Source organism: Hetaerina americana, unplaced genomic scaffold (assembly GCF_022747635.1).
Source record: "Hetaerina americana unplaced genomic scaffold, ioHetAmer1.1.p SCAF_28, whole genome shotgun sequence".
Lineage (NCBI taxonomy): Eukaryota > Metazoa > Arthropoda > Insecta > Odonata > Calopterygidae > Hetaerina > Hetaerina americana.
The window spans coordinates 2,254,680-2,279,903 of NW_027286852.1; the positions used below are offsets into that span (position 1 = coordinate 2,254,680).

General features: G+C 40.3%; 1 protein-coding gene across 3 annotated transcripts; it reads right to left on the minus strand.

The window, feature by feature from the left end:
• Positions 1–5,574: 5,574 nt before the first annotated feature.
• Positions 5,575–25,097, minus strand: LOC139689840 (zinc finger protein 519-like). 3 transcript variants are annotated; one of them, XM_071586932.1, is made up of 5 exons: positions 24,800–25,097; positions 24,408–24,536; positions 22,170–22,571; positions 13,648–15,065; positions 5,575–5,933 (listed from the first exon to the last, which is right to left on the minus strand). In XM_071586932.1, exons 1-4 carry the CDS (start codon positions 24,932–24,934, stop codon positions 13,686–13,688), a joined length of 2,046 nt encoding a protein of 681 aa, XP_071443033.1. In that variant the 5' UTR covers positions 24,935–25,097; the 3' UTR covers positions 5,575–5,933; positions 13,648–13,685. The 3 variants fall into 3 exon arrangements, with proteins under 3 accessions (XP_071443033.1, XP_071443032.1, XP_071443034.1); XM_071586931.1 differs by having other exon boundaries at positions 5,575–6,131; XM_071586933.1 differs by having other exon boundaries at positions 5,575–6,131; positions 24,796–24,882.
• Between the last annotated feature and the right edge of the window lie 127 nt (positions 25,098–25,224).

Below are 25,224 nucleotides of genomic sequence, written 5' to 3' on the forward strand. Positions count from 1 at the left end.
TACCTTCACCCTATCCCAGGTAATGTTCTGCCATTTCAATTTTGTCCGCACTCGCGTTGGGTTACCGAGGGTCCAGCCATCCATAATTTGCTTCTACCTATGTGAATGGTGTATTATGTCTGATGTTGTATAATACACGATTGTTTGGGTAAAACTCCGTGTAGTTATTCTGGCCTTCCCCGATACCCTTCGTGTCGCACTAGAAACGCCCCTTGGGACATGCCTCTACATTACATTTTCTACCCCGCCGCTCCTGCCTTATCTTTTTGAAACGGACGCTACATTTCATAACAACTAAATTGTGGTCAGAGTCCACATCCGCTCCCGGGAAGCTGTGCGAATTTATCACACTGTTCCTAAACCCGCGTCTAACCAGAATATAATCTAACAGATACCTTTCTGAGTTTCCTGGCATTTTCCATGTATACCTGCGCCTTTTGTTAGGTCTAAACCAAGTGTTGGTGATAACTAACCCCTGTGTCCGACAGAACTCAAGTGCTTTCTCCACGCAGTCATTCCTCGTGCCTAAATTGTACTCCCCCACCTCAACACCATCTTTTCTTTCGCCTACCGTCGCATTCCAATCCCCCATCACTATCAAATGTCTCCCTGCAGGAACACATGCGATTTTGTCCTCTAACTGATCATATATCCTATCAACCTCTTACTCCGTATGGTTGCTCGGTGGCATGTATACCTGAACAAAGACCAAGTTCGTCGGTTCTGCTTTTATCTCATTAGTAATATTCTATCCATTACCTGTTTAATGTTGACTACACTTCTTCCTACCTCTTCATTTAATATTATGGCAAGCCCTCATCGGCTCTCATCCCCGCCACTGTATATTATTCTATAATTATCACTCCAGTAATCCTCGCTATCCTTCCATCTCATCTCCCATAGACGTTAGATACCTATATTTCCTCTTTCCATCTCTCGCTTAATATTCTTCAATTTCCCTGTTTCAACAGTTTCTCAATGTTCTAAATTCCTATTCTAAATTATTTGGTCTTCTTCTGCGTCTTCTGCACTGCTGCTTCCCGTTTTCCTTTGCAGGTATTTCGTGGGATGACGACCGTGGAAGCCTTGCCTCCTCCGCTGCTGGGCATGACACAGGGCCAATCAGGCCAATCCCCAGCAGTTTCCAGGACTCTAGATCTCTGAGGTGGCCATCATCTTTATCTTGGGAATGATAACCGAGGTGGTTTCCCGTTGCCTTCCTTAATAGTGTTTTTAACGTGACACCATCACTTACTGGCCGCCCCGCTGGGGTCAGACGCCATTGCAGCCGCCTCACTGAGGAACAGATGATGCGTGGACTAACTTTTGTTTGGCTCCTAACCTTCGACCTATCTGGCATGGGTGACCCTACCAGGAGCAGTTATTATTACTCCCACCAGCACAGCTCTAGGGATCATCGGAACGCACAAGCCCTTCCACCACGTCATGGTTGTAGTCCATGGGAGGGAACCATAACCGTCACAGGGAAAGGAACTGGCCCCCCTACCCTGATGTGTGAATTTCACATGCCGTCTGGCTTCGTACTGGGTGAACTCTACCATCACCAACCGAACCGACCTTCGGGTGGATTACTGTGTTTATGGTTTAATGTACTTTATGGACATAATATTGAAGATGAAGCATGATGATTAGTATTATTGATGTATGAACCAAAATATTGAAGTTCTCTTAATGGTAATAAAATATGAGGACCGGGGCAATTTTTTAAGGAACGTTTGCAAAATGGCCCTCAGAAATTCATTTAAAAGTGAACCTTGTGCAAGAGGGCTGGAGAATAACCCTAAAAATCAAGAATAAAAGTAATGACTGGCTTTAATATAGCAAGAGATACCCTTTTTCCCAAATCCTCGTGCAATACAACACTGGATATCATGGATAACAATTGATCAACTATTGCACTCATAGAATATTAATTGTACGAGGAGAATGTATTTATAATTCAAATATAAGAATTTTAGCATTAAAGACTCTTTAGCACAGCTTGCACATGGTAGAAAATTTTCCATGATGTAAAAACTACACTTGGCACCAGCATGCAGGGAAAGAATTTCCACAGTTAAGTATAAAATACACAGATCATGCATAATGTGACGGTGGAACAAGTTTTGATTGAGGAAACGAGTTTTTTACGTCTACCATCATATTTCACTCAAACCCACGGGTGGTTTGCCATCAAATAATGCCAGGCTTTCAAGTACGAGATAGCAGAAGAGAATGTGTTGAGAGTTGAAGAAAAAGAAATACACAGATGGTTCTTAATGAGGTTTTCCAGAGTAATGAAGAAAAAAAGCATATTAATCAATCCAAAGGCTGGCTTGGTAGGTTAAACGGCAGAGGTCACCTGTACATGGAATGCAAAATTCACAGATCCACAGGGAGTGGGGGCCAGTTCCTAATTCCCTGAGCTGGTTTCCCAGGTGGATTTCTCGGCATGGATGAAGCTGAAGAGTGATCTGGAATCGAACCTGGGCCCTCTGTCAGCAGCCAAGTTCTCAACCCACTGGACTTTATGCCAGACTAGAAAATATTTGATTCATTACGAACTCTTCTGAGCACAATAAATTACTACAGCAATCATGCCGAGAGAAAATATTTGTGCAAAGTGATTACAAAGCAATCTCACAGAGAATTAAGTACGTGAATAATATTACATATTATAGCTCTAATTTGCCCTAAACAAAGTTTCATGTCAACAGCAAAGACAAGTAAAGCTTCCTGCAGTCTAGGACGTACCGTGCAGAACCATGCCTGAAAATGAGGAAAATATATGCATTTAGGTGAATATTAGGTGCTTAGGTGCTTCGCGCACCGTGCTTTACCATGGGGGAACCCTTTCACTTCTTGGGAGAATGATCCCCCATTTGGCTTAGAGTGATCTAGCTGGAGATGGGAAGTGCAAGGAAGTGGTGTGATAGCAAATTATTGTATTCTTTTGGCAACATAGGGTGGTCATTTATTTAATTTGGATATGCAATTGCTAACTAGGAAACCCTCAAATGACACTTGAGCCAAACTGACTGATGTAACCATTTTGTTGAATTGCAAAACCCTTCTGCAAGGGAGGCATGACATGCCTAAGTGATCAGAGTCCGCAAACTGACCTGGCGGTTACAATGCAACAATTTCAGAGCGTAAAAATCATTTGCTTTGACTGGGATTCGAACCCGGATCCCTCAATGTCTGGTCGCGTGCTTCAGCCAGATAAGCTATAGAGGTGTCCTACTAAATCTGAAATTTTGGGGGCTTTTAAAGGAACAAGATGTTGTGATGAAATACCGTACATACAACGTCACAGGCATATGGAGTCAAAATCTCGGAGTGTAAGAGGATGCCTCAACAGCTTAACTGGTCAAAGCACTCAGCCGGGCATCGAGGGATTCAGGCTCGAATCCCAGGCAGGGCAAATGATTTTTACCCTCCGAAATTTTTGCATTGCAATGCATATTAGTAGATGACTCCGCCTAAAGTTACTGTCATGGCATCTCACGCAGTTTTTGGAATTTCGCCAAAGGTGAAAGAAACTAAGTGTTAAATTTGACCAGGCAGCTGTTTCGCTCTGCCTAGCAGGATTCAATGAGCTACAAGTTTAAGATTGCGCACATAAAATGATTTCATACACAGATATTATCCCATATTTTTTTATTTTATGTTTAATCATATACCCCTGTTCTAAATTTATTCAATTAAATTTGATAAGGTAATATATTTATTTGATGACACTGTTAAATGATAGAGATCTCTTACGAAAAACGAGATGTCAAGAAGGTATCCAATCATGCAATACTTTCAGAAAAATATACTCCCCAAAACAACGAGGCCATAGTCCCTCCCCTTGGGACCGCACACAGTTATCTTAGCGTCTATTCCACTTTCCAAAACAATCGTTTAAGTCCTTCTATGGAATGGTCATCAGCTACCTGGTCACCTTCTCCTTCTCCCCATCAACTGACTGTTAGGAAGACTGCACTTTTGTTTCAGGGTCACAGTAACTGGAGATGAGTCACCAATGACGCATCTCCAGTGACAAGACTCCTTTTTTGCAAAAACCTGGGTTATCATTTGTCACTTGGAGCAAGTCCCCTGCAACACACCGTATGCTAATGTTGTGTTCATTGTATTGTGGTGAATTGAACTATTTTGCAAATTAGAACTGCAATACACATTGAGCTGGCACCAGTTCCTTGAGAAATTCATTATCTGTTGACAATCACGGTTTACTAACATGAAGTTATTTGATTATCAGAAAATATAAGTTTTTAGGTTTGAATTGGCATCAATTTTTTTGGCAAATTGTTTGAAATGATTTAAAGAGGGCATCGGGTTGTGGACCCCAGAAGAATACCTGTTGGAGCACGTAAGTCTGAAACGTACCTCCCATTCTCATCAGCCACTGATATTTTCTGATATCTCTGTGAAGGATGTGCTTATAGTATTCAACCTGATTCTACTCTTCAGAGACCCATTAGGCTATCAGTTTGGAGTGCAACACCTGATGAGCAACTTCAAAAGCCCTGAGAAAATTAATTCGGAGAATGCCTTTGCAATGCATATTAAATTCTAAAACATAAGGACTAGACTTCCAAATCTGCCATGCTTGCATTTAATCTCTGGACTTCCAGATGCATCCAGACAGAGTGACAACTTTCATCATCATTTCCTACTCTTAGGTCTGAGGTTCACTCTTACTTGGCAGTCGGGGAATACGAGTATGCTGACATAATTTTGATAAATTACAATTATTTGTTTCCTTACTTCCTTCATCTTATTTCCTCCTGAAACGTTTGCTTGCCATCAACTGTTTATTTAACAATCCCTTGATTCTTTGTATACAGATTTCATTTGTACACATATCTTTTTTGGAATTGTTAATAGTTTGACATGACTTTTCATTCTTGAATTCTCTGCAGTCGGAGGCCCTTTCCATTACAATTCTAAAAATGCTGGTCATCTCTTCAGTAAGCCAATTTTTGACTCAGTGGCCTATGTTGTAATGATATAATTTGAATAACTAAATTCAATAAATACAAAAACTATTTAAATATTCTAAACTATTATACTTGACACTTTCAGGCTTCACTTCATGGAAATGTTTGATGTCCATATCAAATGAATTTGTAATTTTCCAGACTTTATTTATCAGTACAATGTGTTTCACCGCCTTGCGGCATCATCAGGCAATAATCAAACCTGATGATGCTGCCATTCGGTGAAATGCTTTGTATTGTGAAATACAGTCCATGTAAATTACTAACTCCTTTAATATGGCTGTTAATTATTAATAAATGGGACATTATTTAAGTTTTATCATGGCTAAATGGGTGAGATTTAGAGATATGGGAGAGTGGAAGAGACATGTTCAGGGTGAAATTGAGTTTCCAAATAAATTCCAAACAAACCAGGATGCTTGAATTAACTTTTCCGATGAATGCAATTAGTTTCCCGATAATCTAGCCATACTTCTGATGTGACTCCTCTAAAAGTGGCTCAGCATTAAAGAATATAACCTACATAATTGAATGGTATTTGGTAAAAATGACTCAATTTCCACTGATATCTTTTTATTACACAACCCAGTTTCAACAAAACATTGCCATCATAAGGTATGGAAATGGATACATTGCAGTTTTTATCCTATATTCATCATTTCCACCAAATGACAGAAGTCAAAGGATCTTATGACTAAATGGTCTTCATCAAAGATGCTCTCTTAAGATGGCCAACATTTTAAAATTAATTGACACATCTGGTTACCCTCCCAGGGTGGAAGGGCTTGCGCACTGATGACCTCCTGGTAGGGTCAACCATAGCACATACGTAGGTTTGAAGTGTAGGAGCCAGATGAAAGGTAGTCCACACAGCGTCTGTCACTCGGTGATTTGGCTGCCAAGGCATCTGATGCCAGAGGGGTGGCCCTTGAGTGAAGGTGTCACATTAAAACACTATTGAGGAAGGCAACTCAAAACCAACTCAGTTACTTATCCCAAAACTTTAAGGATAGACACCATGATGAAAATAAGTCCAGTTCACTGTGAGGCTCAAGCCCATTCAGCCATCTGTCGTTCCTGCCGGTAGGAGAGGCAAGGCTTCCACAGTCATCATCTCACGAAAGCCTTGCAAAGCAAAAGAGATAGTGATGACAAAGAGGGCTTCACTAATTAGCTAGAATATGGACTTGGAATGCTCATGTTGACGTAGAGGGAAGGAAAATTGGAAACATAAAGCAAGAGATGGAGGAAAGAAAGATAGATAATGTAGGACTGTTCAGGGTGAGATGGAAGAATAGCGGGGATAATTGGAGTGAGAGTTAGAGAGTGTACAGCAGAGGGGACGAGACCCAGGGAGGGGCGGCTACCATACCGAACAAAAAGTTAGGAATAAGCACGGTAAACCTGGAGCAAGTGAGTGATTGAACTTTATTTGTGCAAATTCCAAAGAAACTGCGGGAGATGCCGCAACAGCAACTTTTCACGGAGTCATCCGCTAATGTGCATTTCAATGCAACAATTTCAGCGTAAAAATCATTCACCTTGACTGGGATACAAGCCCAGATCCCTCAATGTCCAGTCGAGTGCTTCAGCCAGTTAAGCTATCAAGGCATCCTCCTAAAATCTGAAATTTTGGGGCTTTTAAAGGAACTAGATGTTGTGATGAAATACCGTGCATACAATGCCGCAGGCATTCGTAGTCGTGCGCGAAGCGCCACAGTCCACGAGGTTAAAGCCAATTTTTAAACACTTAGGCTGTTTATACCTTGACAAATTCCAAAGAAACTGCGGGAGATGCCGCAACATTGAGGGATCCGGGTTCGAATCCCGGTCAAGGGGAATGATTTTTACACTCTCAAATTGTTGCATTATCAGCACAAGTACGGTGGAACCTCGGTCATTGTTCATTATCTGTTCAAGAATCTTATAATGCAAAACACTCATTAAGTGAAACAATTTTTCTCATAGAAATTAATGTAAAATACAATAATGCATTCCATGTTAAAAAAATAAATGATGCACATGGTTTGTTCAAAGAAAATTATAAAAACACTGTTTTGGATCATTAATCATCCCCTTTATCTTTTCTTCTATTCTGGAATGAACCAACCTAGAATTCAAATTTCAATTGCAGAACACAAATCACATTAACCCTGGTCATCAGGACTGTACACTTACTGTAGACTTGAGGAGTGTCTGAATGATAAACAAGCAGGGGTTTAATTTCCTAATTGCTGCTTGCATTTGCGCAAAATAGCAGCATGAGATGGTTTTCCATTGGCTTGTGGCTGGGCAATGCATTCTTCTCTGCTGTTGTATAGGTTTGATTCAGTATCTACTTCCAAATGATACCTGTTTCATCACAACTGAAAACCTGTTGAGGCAGGTAACACTCAGGACTATGATCTTCCTGAAGTCCCCAATGAAGTTCTCCAATGCCTTTAGGACAGAACTCACTGCTTCACCCTCCCTCACAAGACTGTGGATGTCAGTTCTCTCAAACTTCGTGGATCACCCAAAACTTCCCTTAATATACAGCTTTTTCAGTCTTTGATGTTCCTGGCATCTTCTTATTGAGGTTGAAAAATTGTTTTTGCACCCTCACAAAGGATATTATCGTTAATAGTGTCGCATTGCAATTTCTTTTTGTTTATCCAAACACAAAGCAACCTATCAACACCACTGAGAATACGTAACCATTCATCTACGAGGGTGGTCCCAGAAGTACCCAGCCTGACCTAGAGATGCCGGTAGTCATTTGTCACTGTTTTAGAAAGTATGCAATCTATAAGGCATATGTTTCAAGTTTGAAGATGCCACGCTGTTTAGTATTTGTTTGGCAGCCATCAATACTGAATGTTTTCAGTGAATTTGTGAAAATGGAGAAAATTGGTCACGGTTATGTGAGACAATGCTTTTATTTCAAAGTCCTCAGCCCAACCAATATAAGGGCTGAACTGGATTCTACTCTGGGTGAGTCTGCTCCTTTGTTTACAACAGTAAAATACTGGGTAGCAGAGTTTAAACAAGGCTGCACCAGCTGTCAAGACGAGCATTGCATTGGCCGACCAATGGAGGTGATGACTCCAGAAAAGGTTAAGATCATCCACGAAGTGATGCCAGTGGATGATCGTCAGCTGGAAGTGCACGATCTAGCAGAAATAGTGGGTATTTCAAAAAGGGTGGCACACTGCATATTAACTGGAAATGTGGACATGAGAGAGCCGTGTGCAAGATGGGTCCGGCACGCTCGAGCCAAACCAGTGCTGTGAAGATGTTTCCATTGAGTGTTCAGCAATGTTTCACAGCAACAAAGCCGAATTTTTGCGCCGTTTCATAACCATGGATGAAACATGGGTCCATTACTTCACAAGTGAGACAAAAGAACAATCAAAACAATGGATTCAAAAGGGAGAATCGTCCTCAAAGAAGGCGAAGACCATTTCATCTGTGGGCAATGGTCATGGTGTCGGTTTTCTAGGATACCCGTGGGATTATTTTCATTGACTTTCTTGAAAAAGGAAAAACTATCAACGACCAATATTATGTGAACTTATTGCAACATTTGAGCAAAGAAATCAAGCAAAGGCGGCCACATTCGGAAAGGAAGAAAGTGCTGTTTCATCAAGACAATGCACCAGCTCACAAATCCGTTATCGCAATGGCCAAAACTCATGAATTAAAGTTTGAATTGCCACCTCATGCACCCTATTCGCCAGATTTACTTAGCCCCCTCGGATTATTTTCTGTTCGCAAACTTGAAAAAATGGCTCGGTAGACAAAGATTTTTCAACCGTGAAAAAGTGAGGTCGGCAGTTTATGCTCTTTTGAGGAGCAAGGCAGTTCTTACTATAAAATGCGTATCGAACTTATTGAACATGCCGGGAAAAGTGTATGGAGCTGAGAGGAGATTATATTGAAAAATTGTAGATTTTTCCCAACATTTGTGTGTTTTCTTTGTTGGATCGGCTAATTCTGGAACCGCCCTCGTCCATTCATCTGCCTTGTGCTCGTTCTGGAGGATAGGGCAAATCAATGAATTAGACTGATTGCATGTGCATGCTATACCAGCCACGATGGCACCTTGTTCTCACTTTTCAATGATTTTACTCTCGTCTTTTCTAAGGTTATTTTTATTATTCTCTCATGGTCGTCTTTCAATGGATTTCTCTTCGGTGATATTTTTGAAAAGGTAATAACTCTGGGCACAAATAATTTGTCTAAACATTTTTTCTAGCATGAGTTTGGAAAACAAAAGTTTGGAAAAACGTGCGAACACCAGTGACACTCAGATGCTGGCTGGATGAGTGCAAGGCACGGACTGATGCAGCAGTCACACAATCTGGGACTTCCCCTTCCCTGGTCACTCATCATGTGAAACATCACTCGTTAAGGGAGTTATTTTATTACACTAATTACTGTGAATCAGTCATTATAAGAGATATTCATTAAGCAAGGTTCCACTGTAAAAGTTGAAACAGAGAATGTGGTCCTGGTCCAGGTCTACATGCCACCAAGCATCCATAGCGAGGAAGAAGTCTACAGGGTGTACGATCAATTAGAGGACACAATCCCTTTCCCCAAGTGTTCCCAAGGGTAAACATCCAACAGTGTAAACACACATTGGGACACAACGACAGGCAAAGGAAATACCTGCTGGGAGAAAACATTTGAGTTCTGCATGAGAAAAGAGTTAATCATAAAGAAAACTTGTTTTAAACACCCCAATAATTGTAATTACAATGGGTGTATGCCAGATTTAGAAACAGCATGATTAATTTGAAGGTCTTGGAGAAAATTATGAGTGAGGAAATATGGGTGATGTAGAGGAAGAATGTCAGCATATCAAAAAAGGGATGACAAAAGTCACAAAAGAAACTATAGGAGTAGTGAATAGGCAGAGGACATGGAAAAATGGATTATGGACAAGAAGATTAGAAAGACGAGAAGGAAATGAAAGACTGCAAACACAGTTAGATGGAAGGAAGTATAAAGAGTTGAATAATAAACTTAGGTAGGAGCAAAATAGGAGGGGTGGAAGATAGCCAGGATATGGAAAGATTGCAGAGGAAGGGCAAAATTGGTGCTCCATACAAGAAAGTTAAAGCACTATCATGAATTAAGAAGGGAAAGTTGTGGCAAACAATCAAAGGTAAGCCAGGAAAAAATATTAATCAAAGCAGGAAAGATTGAATAGAGATGGTAAGAATATATACAACAACTATATAAGAAACCACTAGGCCAGCAAGTTTAGACAGTGAAAAAAAAGATGGCATAGTTTAGGATAGTTTATGTCCAGGCTTACTGGATGATGAGATAGAAAAGGCATCAAGGGAATTGAAATCAAATAATCCCATTGTTGCAGACAACATTCCCGTGGAAGTAATAAAAGGTTTAGGAAAATATGGGAGGAAAAGTTTCCATGGACTAATTGGTAGCATTTATGAGAGAGGAATGGCCAGAAAATACCCATGGCTGAACCAAAACAGGGAAGCACGGCCATACTTGAGGACTAGAGACCAATAAGTTTGAGTCCACATGCAGCCAAAGTGGTTCTCAGAATTATCAATGAGAGGATGGAGAGGTTAGGGGATGATCAGTTTGGTCGCAGGAAGGGGAGAGGCACACTAAATGCAATCGTAGCAATGAGGTCACTAAGAGAGCAGAACATTAATTATGATCAGGATGTACATGGTTCGAGGAAAATTATCAGAAAAATAGATTTATTTCAAAAATGCCACAACATCTCCAATTAGTTCTTCCAAGTACATCCCTTGAGCATCGACACACTTTGGTCAGTGGCTTTTCCACAACTCGAAGGCTCCCTGGTCGGTGGATTCCGGGAGGTCCTTACGGGTAGGCGTGCTTTGACGGCACTTGGGGTTCCATGGTTGTGTCTTTTGAGGCAGGATTTCACTTCTATTGGGAATAGGAAATAGTTCCAAGTAGCCACTACTACTACACCTACTGTAAGGGGGTGGGGGAATCGTTGTGATGCCATTTTTCATTTTGTAGTCGGTGACCTTGGAGCAGGCCTCCGGGAAAAGTTCGGCAGAGCTCTTTCACATGACCAAATTTTCAGTGACAATGATGTGCGCTGTCATCCAATCCCAATCCAATCCCATATCAATGCCAATACGATCTGTGATCATGCAAACACTAAAGCAATGGCCTGAGTTCAGTACTTTATGCAAACGCTAGAAAAAATTTGTTTCTGATACTCTTTCTGCAAAACCTTGAGTCGGGCTGTTTTGAAGATTTCAAAAAGGTATGCAATAGAGTAAATTGGGCAGAATCAATGAAATTATTGCAGAAGAGAACAGCAGAATGGACAGATAGGATGCTTATCCACAACCTGTACGCATCTCAGACTGCTCGGGTGAAAGTGGGCGATAGAGTATGGATGGACAGTGTTAAGAAGAGGGGTAAGGCAGGGTTGTCCATTACCACCTTTGCTGTTTAATCACATATATGTGGAGGAAATGGTTAAATAGACATGGGAAGAACTGCAGGAGGAATGAAAGCTGCTAGGGAATAAACAAAATCAGTTAGGTTTGCTTGTGGGAGATCAAGCTTTAGTTTGTCAGTCAGCCAAGGGATCGCAAGCATTGCTGAGTGAATTGGAAATTCAGCACGATAGATACAGGATGAGAATCAATATAAATAGAACAATGGCAATGTGTTTTTCCATAAAGAAAAGGCTGAACTAAACATTAAAATAGGAGGGCGAAAACTAGAGTAGGTGGAACAGTTTAGATATCTCGGAAGTGTTTTGGACCAAATTGGTCAAAGTATAAGGACGTAAGGAGAAGACTTGCATTGGGCATAGAAACTTTTAAAAGGAGGAGGGAGTTGATGACAAGAACTTTGAGTGAGTATATTAAGACAAGGCTCGTCAAAAACTTAATACGGAGCATGGTCTTGGACAGCCCAGAAACATGGTCATTAAAACTTTGGCTTTTGAAATGTGGGTGTGGAGAAGGTTAAGTGGACAGAAAGGAAAACAAATAAGCGCTTGAGGGAGGAGAGTATGTACGTATGTGTCTGTTTTGTGGATTTTGAAAAAAAGCATTTAACAGAGTACATTGGTTAGAATCAATGACATTATTGCATAAAATAGGAGTAGATTAGAGGGATAGGTGACAAAGCCACAACCTGTACATGACTCAGACAGCTCAGGTGTGAGTAGCAGATGGAGAGTATTAGGAAGAGTAAGACAGAGGCGCCCATTAGCACCTGTGCATTTCAACGTACGGGAGGAGGAAAGAGTGAAAGAGACAAGGGAATAATGACAGCGGGGAATGAGAGTTGGTGCGCAATTTTCAGTCAGCAAAGAGTTTTGAAACTATGCTGAGTGCATTGAAAAGTATGGGATGTGAAAAAATCTAAACAAAACAAAGGTTAGACAGTATTAAACAAAAGAGAAAAGCTACTTTAGCGTTAAAATAGGAGTTAAAATTTGAACTAAGGTTTCCATGCATGTTCATTGTCTTTTGGTGACAACATTTTCGCTCGCCATCCTGCCTGCGTCTCCAAGTTGAAGGTTGGTTAAAATAGGAGTTTATTAACTAGATTGGGTGAAACAGTTCACATATCAAGGAGGTTTTCTGGAGCAGAATGTTTAAAGTACTAGGGACATAAGATGAAGGTAAATGAATTTCATGAGGAGGAATAAAGCAATGACAGGGGCATTGAGGATGAATGTTTACAAACAGCTCGTCATGGCTTTTACAAATGGAGCATGGTTTAGTATGGCATGACAGAATGGACATAGAAGCAAAATGATAGGTTTAGTTTGGAGGCTTTTGAAATTTGGGCGTGGGGAAGAATGTAAAAGGTGGAATGGGCAGAGGGGAGAGCATTAGGCAAATGAGAAAAGGGTAGGAATAGGATAGGCATTTGGAGAGAATGAAGGGAGAGGGTATGTGGAATTGAAGAGGGACTTATTGTGCAGTGTTGGACATCGGGTTCGTTTTCTGTGAGGAGAGGCAAGTAAATGTATTGCTGTGCATTTGCATAAGTCTGCCCATCGAAAATGTTCCTTAACCAGTAGAATACCAATCATATTGATATCTGGTTAAAATAAATATACTCTCCTTCTTATTTCCTTAGCAAGACCCCTCAAATATTTCATTTGAATGAATTTTAGCCAGAGCTACCAGCTTTTTTCAAAATGTCAATATTTTCATTATCTATGATTACCAAATTCCTACCGTCACGCAAGTTCAAATGCAATCTTTATAAATTCTTCTTGTCTGAATTGAAATTCCTTAAATTACCCATTGAAAATTAGGAGGGAATGAAAAGGGTAACTCAAGTTTCAGATCATAAGTATGCCTTTGCCATGGATTTGGAAAACTGAATTAACTATGATGAAAATAGAACGTAGAGTATCTACAGGATCTGTTGTAGGATCAACAGATCACTTGCTGACTTGATTACAACGAATTTCTCTTGAGTACCTTGCATGGGACAATTTCATTCCCCAGTCTAAACAAAGAAAAAATATTTAAGCCATGGATCACAAACTCTTGATTGGACTTGAGCTTCATCAGGGGAACATAACCCTAAGACTGAAGATTTGATGTAAACCTCTCAAAGCTAATGTGATTTGCGCTAGCTGTTATAAAATGGAACTTACTTGGAGAAGATTTTTCACATGAGCTTTCCCACCACTGTTCATGATACCCCTGGCTGTCCGTCGACTTCATCGGTCTCAGTCTTTCCATCTGCTTTCTCCACAGTCTTTGCGTCATCCTTGCCGCCCTTCCTCTTGGGAACCTTTGCATGCCTCTTCGCATGCTGCCGGAGCTGACAATTCAAAACAAAACCCTTGCTGCACACCTCACACACAAATTGTTTGTTGCCCTGGTGCCATTTCCTGTGCTGCCACAGCGATGCATACTGTGCAAACTTTGCACCACACTCGTGGCAAGCATGGCGCTTTTCCTCGTCGTGAAGCTGCCGATGGCACCGCAAGTATTGCCGTTTGTTGAAGCCCTTGCCACATACGTTGCACTCGAACGATTTCTTGTTGCTGTGCACGAGCTGGTGGTCATTGAGCTCAGCCCTGAGGAAGAAGGCTTTGTCGCAGTGGGAGCAAGGGAACTGCGGCCCGCTGTGCTTGGCCACGTGCCGCGCCCGCAGGTGGGACGACTTGAAACTCTGACCGCATATCTGGCACGAGAAGCCGTTGCTGACCCTGTGAGACTGAAGGTGGCGCTGCAGATAATGACGGAATCGGAACCCTGCATTGCACACTTCACACTCGAATCTCTGAGGCACATTGTAATGGTTTTTGCAATGCTTCAACTGGTTCTTCCGGCTGCTGTAGACCCGAGGGCATATTAGGCACTTGAACGGCCTGGGATCATTGGCATGGGAGAGCTTGTGTGACATCAAGTGCTCATATCTTTCGAATAATTTGAAGCACATGATACACTCATAGCGCTTTAAGCCACTGCTATCCTTTGGCACAATTTGCGTTTCCTTTGCGCTCTCCACGTGCTGACGTCCTTCATTCACAACAACCTGTGCACATTCCCGATTCAACCCTGAATGCACTGCTGCCTGAATATTGCTCTGAGCATTTGACGAACACTTGGAAAGAGGCGGTTCAAATGTACAGATGGGAAGTCTTGAAATGTGCTCCAAATCCCTTGACAAATCGCAAGCAGGCATCACGACTTCTTCCCCTTCATCACACGGAGTGAGGTTGCACCGTTCACAGACGGTGTGGACAGGGCTTGCATTTGCCATGTTACCACATGACAGTGAATAACCTGGAAAAACTAAGGAGGGAGGAGCTCGGTGCTCACTGTCGCCACTCCTTGGCTCTCCACTTGATGAATGCAGTTCTTGGACGAATTGCCCTTTCTTACTTGAAGCAACCACATGGGCCTCCTTCATGGTGCTACAGCATTCGACATTGCTCAGACCGGCACCAGCACGATTCATGAGCCCACCATCCTGGTATTCATCATTTCCCATGCTAACCATTGTAATTCCATTCTCTTCGCATCCTGCACTCGAGTCAGCATAGTTTTCCTTGGTCATGAACTGTAAACAATGAAAAAGCAAAGGGTCTGCATGGAATTGGAAATTAAAGAAACCTGGCATAAACAATTTCAAAAAGGTTTCGGTCCCACATAATATAATAGACAATAAGCAATAACAACTGAATTTTACCTAAAAGCTCTTGCCAAAATGTAACTAACAATACTTAATTGTTAACATAACTATGAATTTCTGCTAATAAGTCAATTATCAGGCAAAGACATTATCTGTACCACATAATGTCAAAAACGAGGACTAACGCTGACCATTTACTATCACAAACTCCAAAACAATGGTGGTGCCATAATCAGCTTATGGTTTAACATTTACAACTCGTTTCCCAATGTAATTATCTAATTTAATAGTTTGTCACAAGTGAAAATGGTAATTCCCATCTTTCGTAATGCAATTGCATGTCAAGGGTTGCTATGAAGTGGCAAGCCTTAAGAGGCAAGCCCTTCCACTTTGATGCTGTGAAAGATCTTGGTCGCTCTGCTGACCTGTGGAGCTGTGCTGGAGAGAGCAATGATACTTTCTCCTGTCACCTACTTTAGATAGAGCAAGAGCTAGGAATTAGTTGGAAGGTAGTCCCTTTCCTCAATTCAAACACCACTGACTCAGTGAGGGGTTGGCATTTCAAGTGATGCTATCACGTTAAAAACACTACTGAGGAAGGCAATGGGAAGTCACCTTAATTATTCCCATGAATCAATCAGTGATGGGCACACAGGTTGGATGTGAACCTACAGGGCAACTACAGGATCCTTGCCCACAGTGGAGAAAGCAAAACCCCTGCAGTAGCCATCATACAAAATCCTTGCACAGTCAAGGACTGGGTGAGGCAGGATGGAGAGACTGCGGGGATTATTGGAGTAATAGTTCGAGAGTTAAATGCATCCTACCAAGCCCACTGCATAAAATTTATACCTTCAAGTTCAAGAATATAACACCAGTAATATTAAAGGAGATGTAAAAGGTGTACAGAGATGAATTTCAAATACTAACCCATGAGCAATGCACGTAACCTGCAGTCAAAATTCATTTTATTCAATAGCATTACATATAGCTTAAAAACCACAGCGTTTTATGATCAGGTGCATCATGGTGTATTTCTTTCTTGATTGACTAATTGATGGGAACAACTTGGCAGGCATAATGGCCAAATAATAATATTTTCCAACAGATAAAAATGTATTACCGACCAGGCTTTGATATACGAAATCATCTCCCTAAAAATGAACCAGAAGATGATGTAGTGGTCCAAAACGTGGTAGATTATAAATTCATTATTCAGTGGAAAAGCACTTTACAAGAAATACTGCCTTGTAATTTTCTTGTTCTATCATATAAGGCATTAAGCTATGCAATTTGGAGCTCAAAAGACATGGGTAGTTTTGTGAGCAGTCGGAGACCGATGGTGGGAGAATTGAATTGGCTTACTAAGTCCCCAGACCACAGTAAACAACCTGAAGGTTGACTTTTTTGGTTAATGCAGAGCCCTCACCCAATAGGGTGGGTATATTCGTAAGGCCAGGAAGGGGGTCAGCTCCTTCTCATGTGCCCTCTGTGGCTTCCCTGGAAGTTTGATACAGGGTGAAGATCAGGGTACCCAGCACCACTCCCTCTGGACTATTGTGCCCTCACTAATCTCCAAAAGATACTTTTTTCCAGTTTTTGCAGAGCATTTCAGGAAATATCTCAACATGATTTTTATCTGGATTTTGTGGAAATACCATGAAAGCTGAGGAAGAAATAATATTTTTCAAATCAGAAAAAAAAATCTTCTTCAATTTTGATGAAGTCCAAATTTACCACTATAAGTAAAGAAGTATAAAATACTTTTTTCCAATAAATCCTAAAATTAAGCATCTTCAGAAAGAAAGCCTTGATCTGCCATTGATTGTATAAATGATATAAAAACTTCCTCGATGTAAATTTGAATTCATGATGAATTTGAAAAATGTCATCAGAAGTAGAAAATATTATTGGGATCTGAGGTTAAACATTAAATTTCAAACAAAGAAAATTTAGCCAAAAAAGGAAGGAACTTGCACATGGAGTAATAGCTGAATTTATAAGAGATTTGAAGAAAAATTTCACATAAACTTTAACTTTCATGCTATTGATACTGCTATTCCATCTTTGGATGAAAATTCAACTACTGTTCTACAATTAGTCAAAAGTTTGGTTTCCATTAAATTTATGTACATTGTAACATTGATTCAAAATGTCTGAGGTTGAAAAATAATTTAAAACATGATAATTTCAAAGATAGTGAAAGAATACATGAATCTAGTCTATTACAAATACAAGTAACAGGAAGGTGAATTCCTGAAATTACTGCTTTGTTAAATATTGTTACAAATATAAAAAAACTATTTAGAAATAGTATTTTCCATGTCCTTATCGCTTTATGAATATTTGTAACTGCCAATATTGGCAAGTTGAAAAAGAAATTTTTCAAAAATGAAGCTCATAAAAGAGTACACACTCACTCTATGCTGGCTCAGGAACTCACTCACTGAACTGATTCACTGGTCTAGCTACAATATTTATGGGCCACGAAATTGTATCTATTCAAAAAGATGAATTAATTGGGAACTTCATGGTTGAAAATGCCTGAAAAATTAATTGCTGATAATTTTTGTACTTGAGATTTGATAATTTTCCAATACATACACACACATACTATAATACACAGAAGCGTTACTTAACAAAAGTATTACCTATTACCATTTTCAAGCATCTTTAGGACTGATGGGCTTATCCATGGTTCCAGGGGCTTGTTAACTCTTTCAGTGCCCGTCTATCTGTGGGGCTGATAGATAGACCGGCTGGCACTTAAGGGTTAAGACTGCAAAGAATGCCATTTCACTCCCACCTTTACTTTTCTGTGTTTTGCAAAGCTTTTGTAGACAATTTTTGAGTATCTGTTATGCGCTCTTATCATTTCTGACAAATTTTCATGATGCAAATGAATTGTATACATACACTTTGGTTATTTGAACATAGAGTTATTGTAGGGTATCTTCCTTTCCTCTGTAGCAGATGCCATATCAGTGTAAGCTTATATCTAAGCTTACGTTTAATCATGCATCTCTGTATTACTTACAAGCTCGTCTTTGTATTACTGTAAGTTCGTTTTTGCAGCAAGCACTTCTTACCTCATCCCTCTCCAGTCATTACCACTTTTCCGATAACGCATGACAATTAATTTCAATGGAAATGAAACATTTTATCTTCGCTCTGGTATGGCATTCTCCATAGAAGCCCTTTTGGTGTTGCTCCGTAAAGACTAGCAGTGACAATTATTACTCAATTATTCATTCTGTTGGGCTTACTTTGCCAAAAAAACAACGAATATCTTCTTCCTAGAGTTCCCTGTTTCAAGACTTGGATGGAGGAGAAGTAGTAGCTGATTCCCAGGAAGATTATGTGTGTGGGACTCGAGTACATATTTCGGTACATTCAATGTGACTATTTTAAAAATAATGTCAGAAGCATTAAATTGTTTGTGTGACAGTATTAGAAACTAATTATGACAAAATTATTAATGTAAAAAAATCATTAATAACAAATTTTCTAATCTGAAAGAAAAGTTTAAATTTTTTAATTTTACAATAATATTTTTTTCCTAAATATGTAGACGAGAAAACAAAATCATTGAATTTTATTATCTTACCTGTAACTATTTTAAATGTTTACAAACAAATTAGCCAATACACATTCACATTATGCTTTACATATGTACATTTCTAAGTGCAAACTGACAAATGCATCAAAAAGGCCCGGGAATTTATCACATAATTCAGGTCAAAGAGGCTGACACTAAAAGGGTTACCCCGTGGGGGGGTTGGGGGGGTGACGGAAACTTCATTGAGTGACTTCTCCACCAACCCACCAGGATGTAGAGGGTGAGGCCCCTTGGAAATCCAAGTGCACCCTGACCTCACTGTGCTGCGCTCACCTGCTGCACCCCCGCCCTCCTCCAGCTCTCCTTCAATTCCTGCTCCCACTTGCCTCTCCTCTGCTCCCTCCCCTCCCTCTTCCCTCTCTCTCCCAGCTGCGCCCACTTCCACCCCCTCTCCAGTGCATACAGAATCACTTTTCAGAAGTTATTTCTCTTTTTCATTGCTAACTGGGCACCCAAGAAATATGATTCAAATATTTGATGCTCAATCAATTTTCAGAAACACAGAAACATTAAATACCTCCTGGGAATAATCAAGGCAACTTCTCTGGATAGCCATCCTCACCGGTGGCTTTCTAGTGACATCTCTGTGAATGTTAGGGATTATAAAAAATGCAATAGTATTTATTTTTACAAATATCCATGTGGAAATAGTTATAGGGGACGTAAACATATGTAAAGGAGAACACAAGGCTATTGAAGAAGAACAGTGTGATGCCCTGGAATTTTTCTCTCTGGCCAGGTCTTCAGCTTAGGAATGCTATATTGAAAAAGGAACACAAGGTTCAAATTCCGGCGGTGTTGAATATTTTTCAGAGGTATCTCGATCCCTACTTGAGGTGCTTTGTGGAGGGCACTTTGAGTGAGTACGCCGTCCGTCGGATGGGACGTTAAACTGCGGACCCCTTGGCGCCTTTCGTAAAGAGTAGGCTAATGCCGACGCCAGGTTTCTCTCCACCCTTCATCCTTTCCTGTCCATCCCCTATGGCGCAAATGACCTCAGCTGTTGGTCGCCTCCCCTCAAAACTACTACTATACTTGTAAGTTAAAAGGGGCTGGAGCAATACAATATAGATGGGCACATTTTGGCATTATAGGTGGTGGAGACCATTGCAACAAGCAAAATGTTCACGAAAAGTTTCACTTTAAGCTAATACAATAGCTAAAGAATGAAAAAAATGTCTGACTTTTTTCCGAGCTCTAGTTCTCGTATTGAATATATAGTAAGTAAGAAAAACATACATTAGAGCGGGTGGAGCAATTCATGTATTTGGGTAGTGTATAATGGTGCACAATAAAGACATCATGTGATGAACTGTACCAGGGAAAGAGGTGGCTATCTACGAGACATAAGGATTTAAATAATGAAGATTTTAAAAAAAGGTTTGCAAAGACTTAGAATTTAGAAACACATTGAGCATACAACTGAAAAGATCTCGTAAGATATGTATTTTGTCCAGCACTTCTTATCACAAAATGACAACCATGCTGCTCTCCACCCGACTTCCACCCTTTCTTGTGTCACTTGGATCAAATATCCTACAATAGAAGCTAGGTTGGGATGCCCCGTTGATATCCGTTATATTGAGGATCCGTTGGGATGGCCGTGCTGGGTGAAGAAAATATAAAAGATTACCACAACATGTCATCTGCTAATGATACTGGTTCGAAGAATGCTGATGAGGCAAAGACATTGGCAATTTTGCTGCCTCCGTTGAGCAGCTGTGGACCCATGGAAGTTGACAAAGTAATTGTAAAGTGAACTCTGCAAGGAATTGAGGTTGCTTTTTTGTCCACAAGTATCTTCAATTTCAGAAAGGCATGGCTTCAGTTCCAATGTCCAGCAGAAATTTGTTTCCATTTCAGGATTTGCAAGGTGGAGAAAGTATGCTAAGGATTACAAATATGGCACTTTTTCCGACCAAGCCTCGTGTAATAACACCCATGACTATGTCCTCTAGATGATCATATACCCTATCAACTTCCTCATCCTTATGATTTCTGGATGGCATTTAAAATAAGGGTTTTCTCCCAGTAGTGAGACCCTTTTTGATTTGATGAGTGATTTTTTTCGTGAATGAGTCTCCGTAGTCCAGGGGGTAGAGCGTTGGACTCCTGACCGGAGGGGCCCAGGTTCAATTCCCTGGCAAGTCTCCGGGCACCTGCAGCTTCACCCAAGCTATGTGATTTTTCGGGTACCAGATCTTCCTGGGAAACCATAACCTACACAGGGTAAGGAACTGGCCCCCCTACCCTGATGTGTGAATTTTACACGCCGTCGTACTGGGTGAACTCTACCATCACCTACCAAACCGACCTTCGGGTTGATTACTGTGTTTATGATTTTTATGGTTTTCCCGAGTGCTCGTGAGTGTGTCAGCTCTTTGCTTGTCTCTGGCGTAGAATTTACTCCCATAAACGGTTACAGATAGTGTATATCTGTTCAGAAACCCAGGTGTCCTTGACAAAGTCCCTTTAACCCAGTGAATGATCCCAATTGGGTTCGAGTGTTTGGGTCTGCAGTTGGTCATTGGCAAGGAAGTAACAATCTACTGCAGAAGGGTGCTCTGGTTGAGAGTTTGTGGTTGGTCATTGTCGTGGAATTTCTTTCCCCACAAACCATCACAACAAAAATTTTATTTTCAGAGCAAGACGAGTGGTGCTCACTTAATATATCTAAGGCTGCAGGAGATTTCATTTTATTACATTTTCTCTCTGTTAACTACACTTCTTCCTACTTTTTAGTTCAATATCACAAACACTCCTCGCTGACTCTCTTCCCCTAAACAATATATCACTCCAATAATGCCCGCTATCCTTTTATCTCACCTTGCCCTTCCACCACGTCAAGCTCTTAGTCCATGGGGAGGGACAATCATAGCGCAAGAAAAAATATATTTGTCGTGTGGTGCTTTCGAAGGTGCTGTGTAATATTTTTCAAGGCTTATTGAAAGTGTATCTTTGAGAGGGCGTTGATCTATAGAAAGGATAGATGTTTTAAATTAAAATATGTAATGGAATACAATTACAATACACAAAAACTACCCAAAGGAGGCCACCGGTAAATAAAATATTTCAACTTAATTTATCTTACAATCCAGTTCAAATCAATTAGAGCAACTAGATGCCAACATATTTGCATGAACCAGATGGAAAATGAATAATGCTGACAAGGCAAGGGCTACTGTACTAAGGGTTCCATGGAAATATTTTCAATAGGAGAAAGATGAATAAAATGGCAAGAAAAGAAATGATCCATCACATGCAGTTGTGAGAAAGTAAGGAAGGGAGGGAGTAACTTGACACATTCTTTTTTCTGCTACTACTGTCAGTCACAAACTGTTAAAAAATCAATTGTTTGACTACAATGTTATAAACACTATGATCAGAGCACAAATTTAATGATTAAATCTCACATATTTCACGTCTGTTTCTTCGATCCCTGAGAGATCATCATCTGCTGTCAACGGGTCATTGTTCGACATCCTTTCACTCCCGCCATCCGCCATTTCCACTGAATCGACTGCTGGCTCCAGCTTTGGCACCAGCGGGTCCTCATTTGCCTTGCATGATTCTGCCCCTCGGAACTCATTCCCTTCAATGTGATGTTCATCGTGAGCATTCCAGCTACTTCCATTGGTCGAAAATGGGTTATAGTCTGGGGTCAGGGGTTTGAAGGGAGACGGTGGGGTCAGCTGAATGTGACTGTTTGCTGATGCTGGTAGGTGAGCTATTGGCATCAATAAAACAGCATTAGGTTTCTGTGAGGCATTTGCAGATATGCTGATATTTTCAGGCATCAGGAATATCTGAAAAGACTGAAATAAATTGAAAATGGTAAGTACAATAGTATAACTGTTATTATAGAGTAGAATTCAATTCAAATTGCAAACAATAAATTCCCTGAATATTCAAAAATAAAAGGGATTCCTATTCTGTGGGTCAAATCACACTATCCATTAATGTTTGGTCAGGGTTTCTACATAACATAAAAGAGAAGTGCATTAAAAACATTTTGAACCAAACTTCAGCATAAAAAAATCACTTTTCACATTGGGCGAATATTGAGCCAGAAACTGGGCATGTTAGATGCAGAGAGCGAAAGCCTACTAACAGGTCAGACCCAGTAAATCCTAGTCATGCTTCTGAGCAAATCGACCTGCACCCAAGCAATGTGATGTTTCCAGTACCTGGGACTATTTTCTCAACCCTATAAATCATTTTTAAGTCCTCTGAAAATCAATGTAAATATAAAATGAAGCTTTCTTAAACACTCTTGGGGATCGAGATGGTGCAGTGGCTAATGAACAGGCTTCCCACCGAGAGGGCCCGGGTTCAAATCCAGGAGACCAAAATTATTTTTCAGTGGATCCCTAATTGAGTTGCTTTGTGGAGAACACTTTGAGAGAGCATGACGTCCGTTGGATGGGCCGTTTAACTTCACACCCTTTGGCGCCTTTAGGCAGGTGTAGGCTAAAGCGGACGCCAGGTTTCTCTCCACCCTTCCTTTCCCATCCATCCTTAATGGTGCAAATCACCTCAGCTGTCAGTCACCTCCCACACATACTCTCTTCAAAAAGTAGGCCTGTTGAGTGCTCGAACATATTTATTTTCATCAAAAGCACCTACACAAGTGCATATTTTACTTATATTTTGATAATGATTAGCAAATTTTGGAAATTTTTATTAAAATAATTCTGCTTATAATGATGTTTTCCAATTTACTTAGTGATTAACTTAACATTCCTGCTTAAAGTAAACAATGAATTTATATCTAAATATTTATGAGCCTACACACAATCACTCTCTATTGACAAGTAAGCACACCATATAAATTTCCTCATTTGGCACTCTCCAACCATTAAAAATATTTGGAAAATACAAATATACAAAAATAATATATTTTCATCACATAAGTGATGATACTTATGGCATATGTGGCACGCAGTAGATACAATAATGCGCAAATGTCAGAAGAGGTTCAAATTAATGCAATAACACAGGCCAGATTCTTTGTTTGGGCATTTAGGCATCATGGAAGCCCTCGGAGGGATTTATTTTCTTGACAGTTCTCACCAGATTAAATTTTAGGGACCAGTTGAAGGAGAGCTATAGCCTCACCTATCAAAACCAGCATTTTGGATTGATGAAATGCAATTTAAATATCGATGAAATAGCTTCAGATTGATGAACTGGAAGTTTTAGATACAGAACAGATGCTGCACATACTACCTTTTGACTGGCTACTTGGTATGGATAACCCTATTAGAAGCAGAGATCTAAACTCCCGCGGGCACATCCCTAGTGTCACCAAAGGGCAAGTATTCCACCACCTCAAGGCTGTAGTTAATTGGAAGGGGAAGAAATACTAAGTTTTATATTTTAACCGATTCTTTTAAATCCTGTCCTTCAGCAAATTCGTTTCATTTTTAGCCTGCCTTCTATTATTTTTTGGAACATAGTTTATTTTAACAATCAGTACCTATTCAAGGTGTGGTAGGGTGACAAACTCCACACACTGCCCCGAAGTGTTTCTGACAAGAATACTCCATGGATCAATATTGTCCTTTCGTTCATGATTTTAAACGAGGGTAGGTGGTTGTAAATCAGCAGTTGAAAGTTGCTTTCTTATTGTTAGAGTTGTGCACACATACCTGTTGAGGAAACCGATTCTCGAAGGCCACCTTGGATTCAATGCAACTGATTTTAAATAGGCGGAAATCATTCAACTTTCCCCGGCAACTACTACACGTCAACCATGGCCAGCCGTTTACTCTCATCACCTAAGTATTTAAAAATATAATCAGGTTAAGTCGTCGTGGAAAGCCAATATTTAGGTAGACAAATTGGCAATGATAAGTGGCATTGACAAAAATTTGGTCACACCAGGGATATATGCGTTATAATATCATTTACTGTGCGGTAACTATTGGTATAACTATACGTTTATATCCTCTCAAAACCGAAAATATACATTTTCACAGAGTATTAATACGGTTTCAAAGTAAACACGCCCTTGTAAGTAGTTCAACTCACATATACTTACTTTGAGCTGCAGTAACTCCTCAATAGTTTCTTTCACTAAGCAGCCGTCGCTATTTCCTATATCGAATATATCGGCAAGACTCGCACTAGTACACAGACAGAGTCTACAAAACGTAAATTGGTTTAAAGGACCCATACTGCTTTAGCATGGAAACACCTTCGGTACACACCCTTCGTGGACTTTCCGTATTAATCTTGAAACAATTAGTTCCAGCCTCTTTCTGTCAACCCGTAAATTCTATAGGACATGATAAATGTTTTGATTAATTCCCTAGCATAACTGTTGGGAATAACGTAAACACGACAATAGCGACAAAAATAAACAATAAAAAAGCAAATCGAAATATATATGCAGAGGTGCCACAACATACATATTATCTCGGTTCATCCAGTCGTACCAACAGGGTATTCTAAGTTGTGAAATGC

Bases quoted from the DNA above. Each gene is read 5' to 3' on its own strand.
- LOC139689840 (XM_071586932.1), bottom strand. From the start codon at position 24,934: ATGGGTCCTTTAAACCAATTTACGTTTTGTAGACTCTGTCTGTGTACT. The intron at 24,537-24,799 runs GTAAGTATATGT...TTAAATACTTAG, and splicing joins AGGAGTTACTGCAGCTCAAA to GTGATGAGAGTAAACGGCTG. The intron at 15,066-22,169 runs GTGAGATTTAAT...CATTGTTTACAG, and splicing joins AAGAAACAGACGTGAAATAT to TTCATGACCAAGGAAAACTA.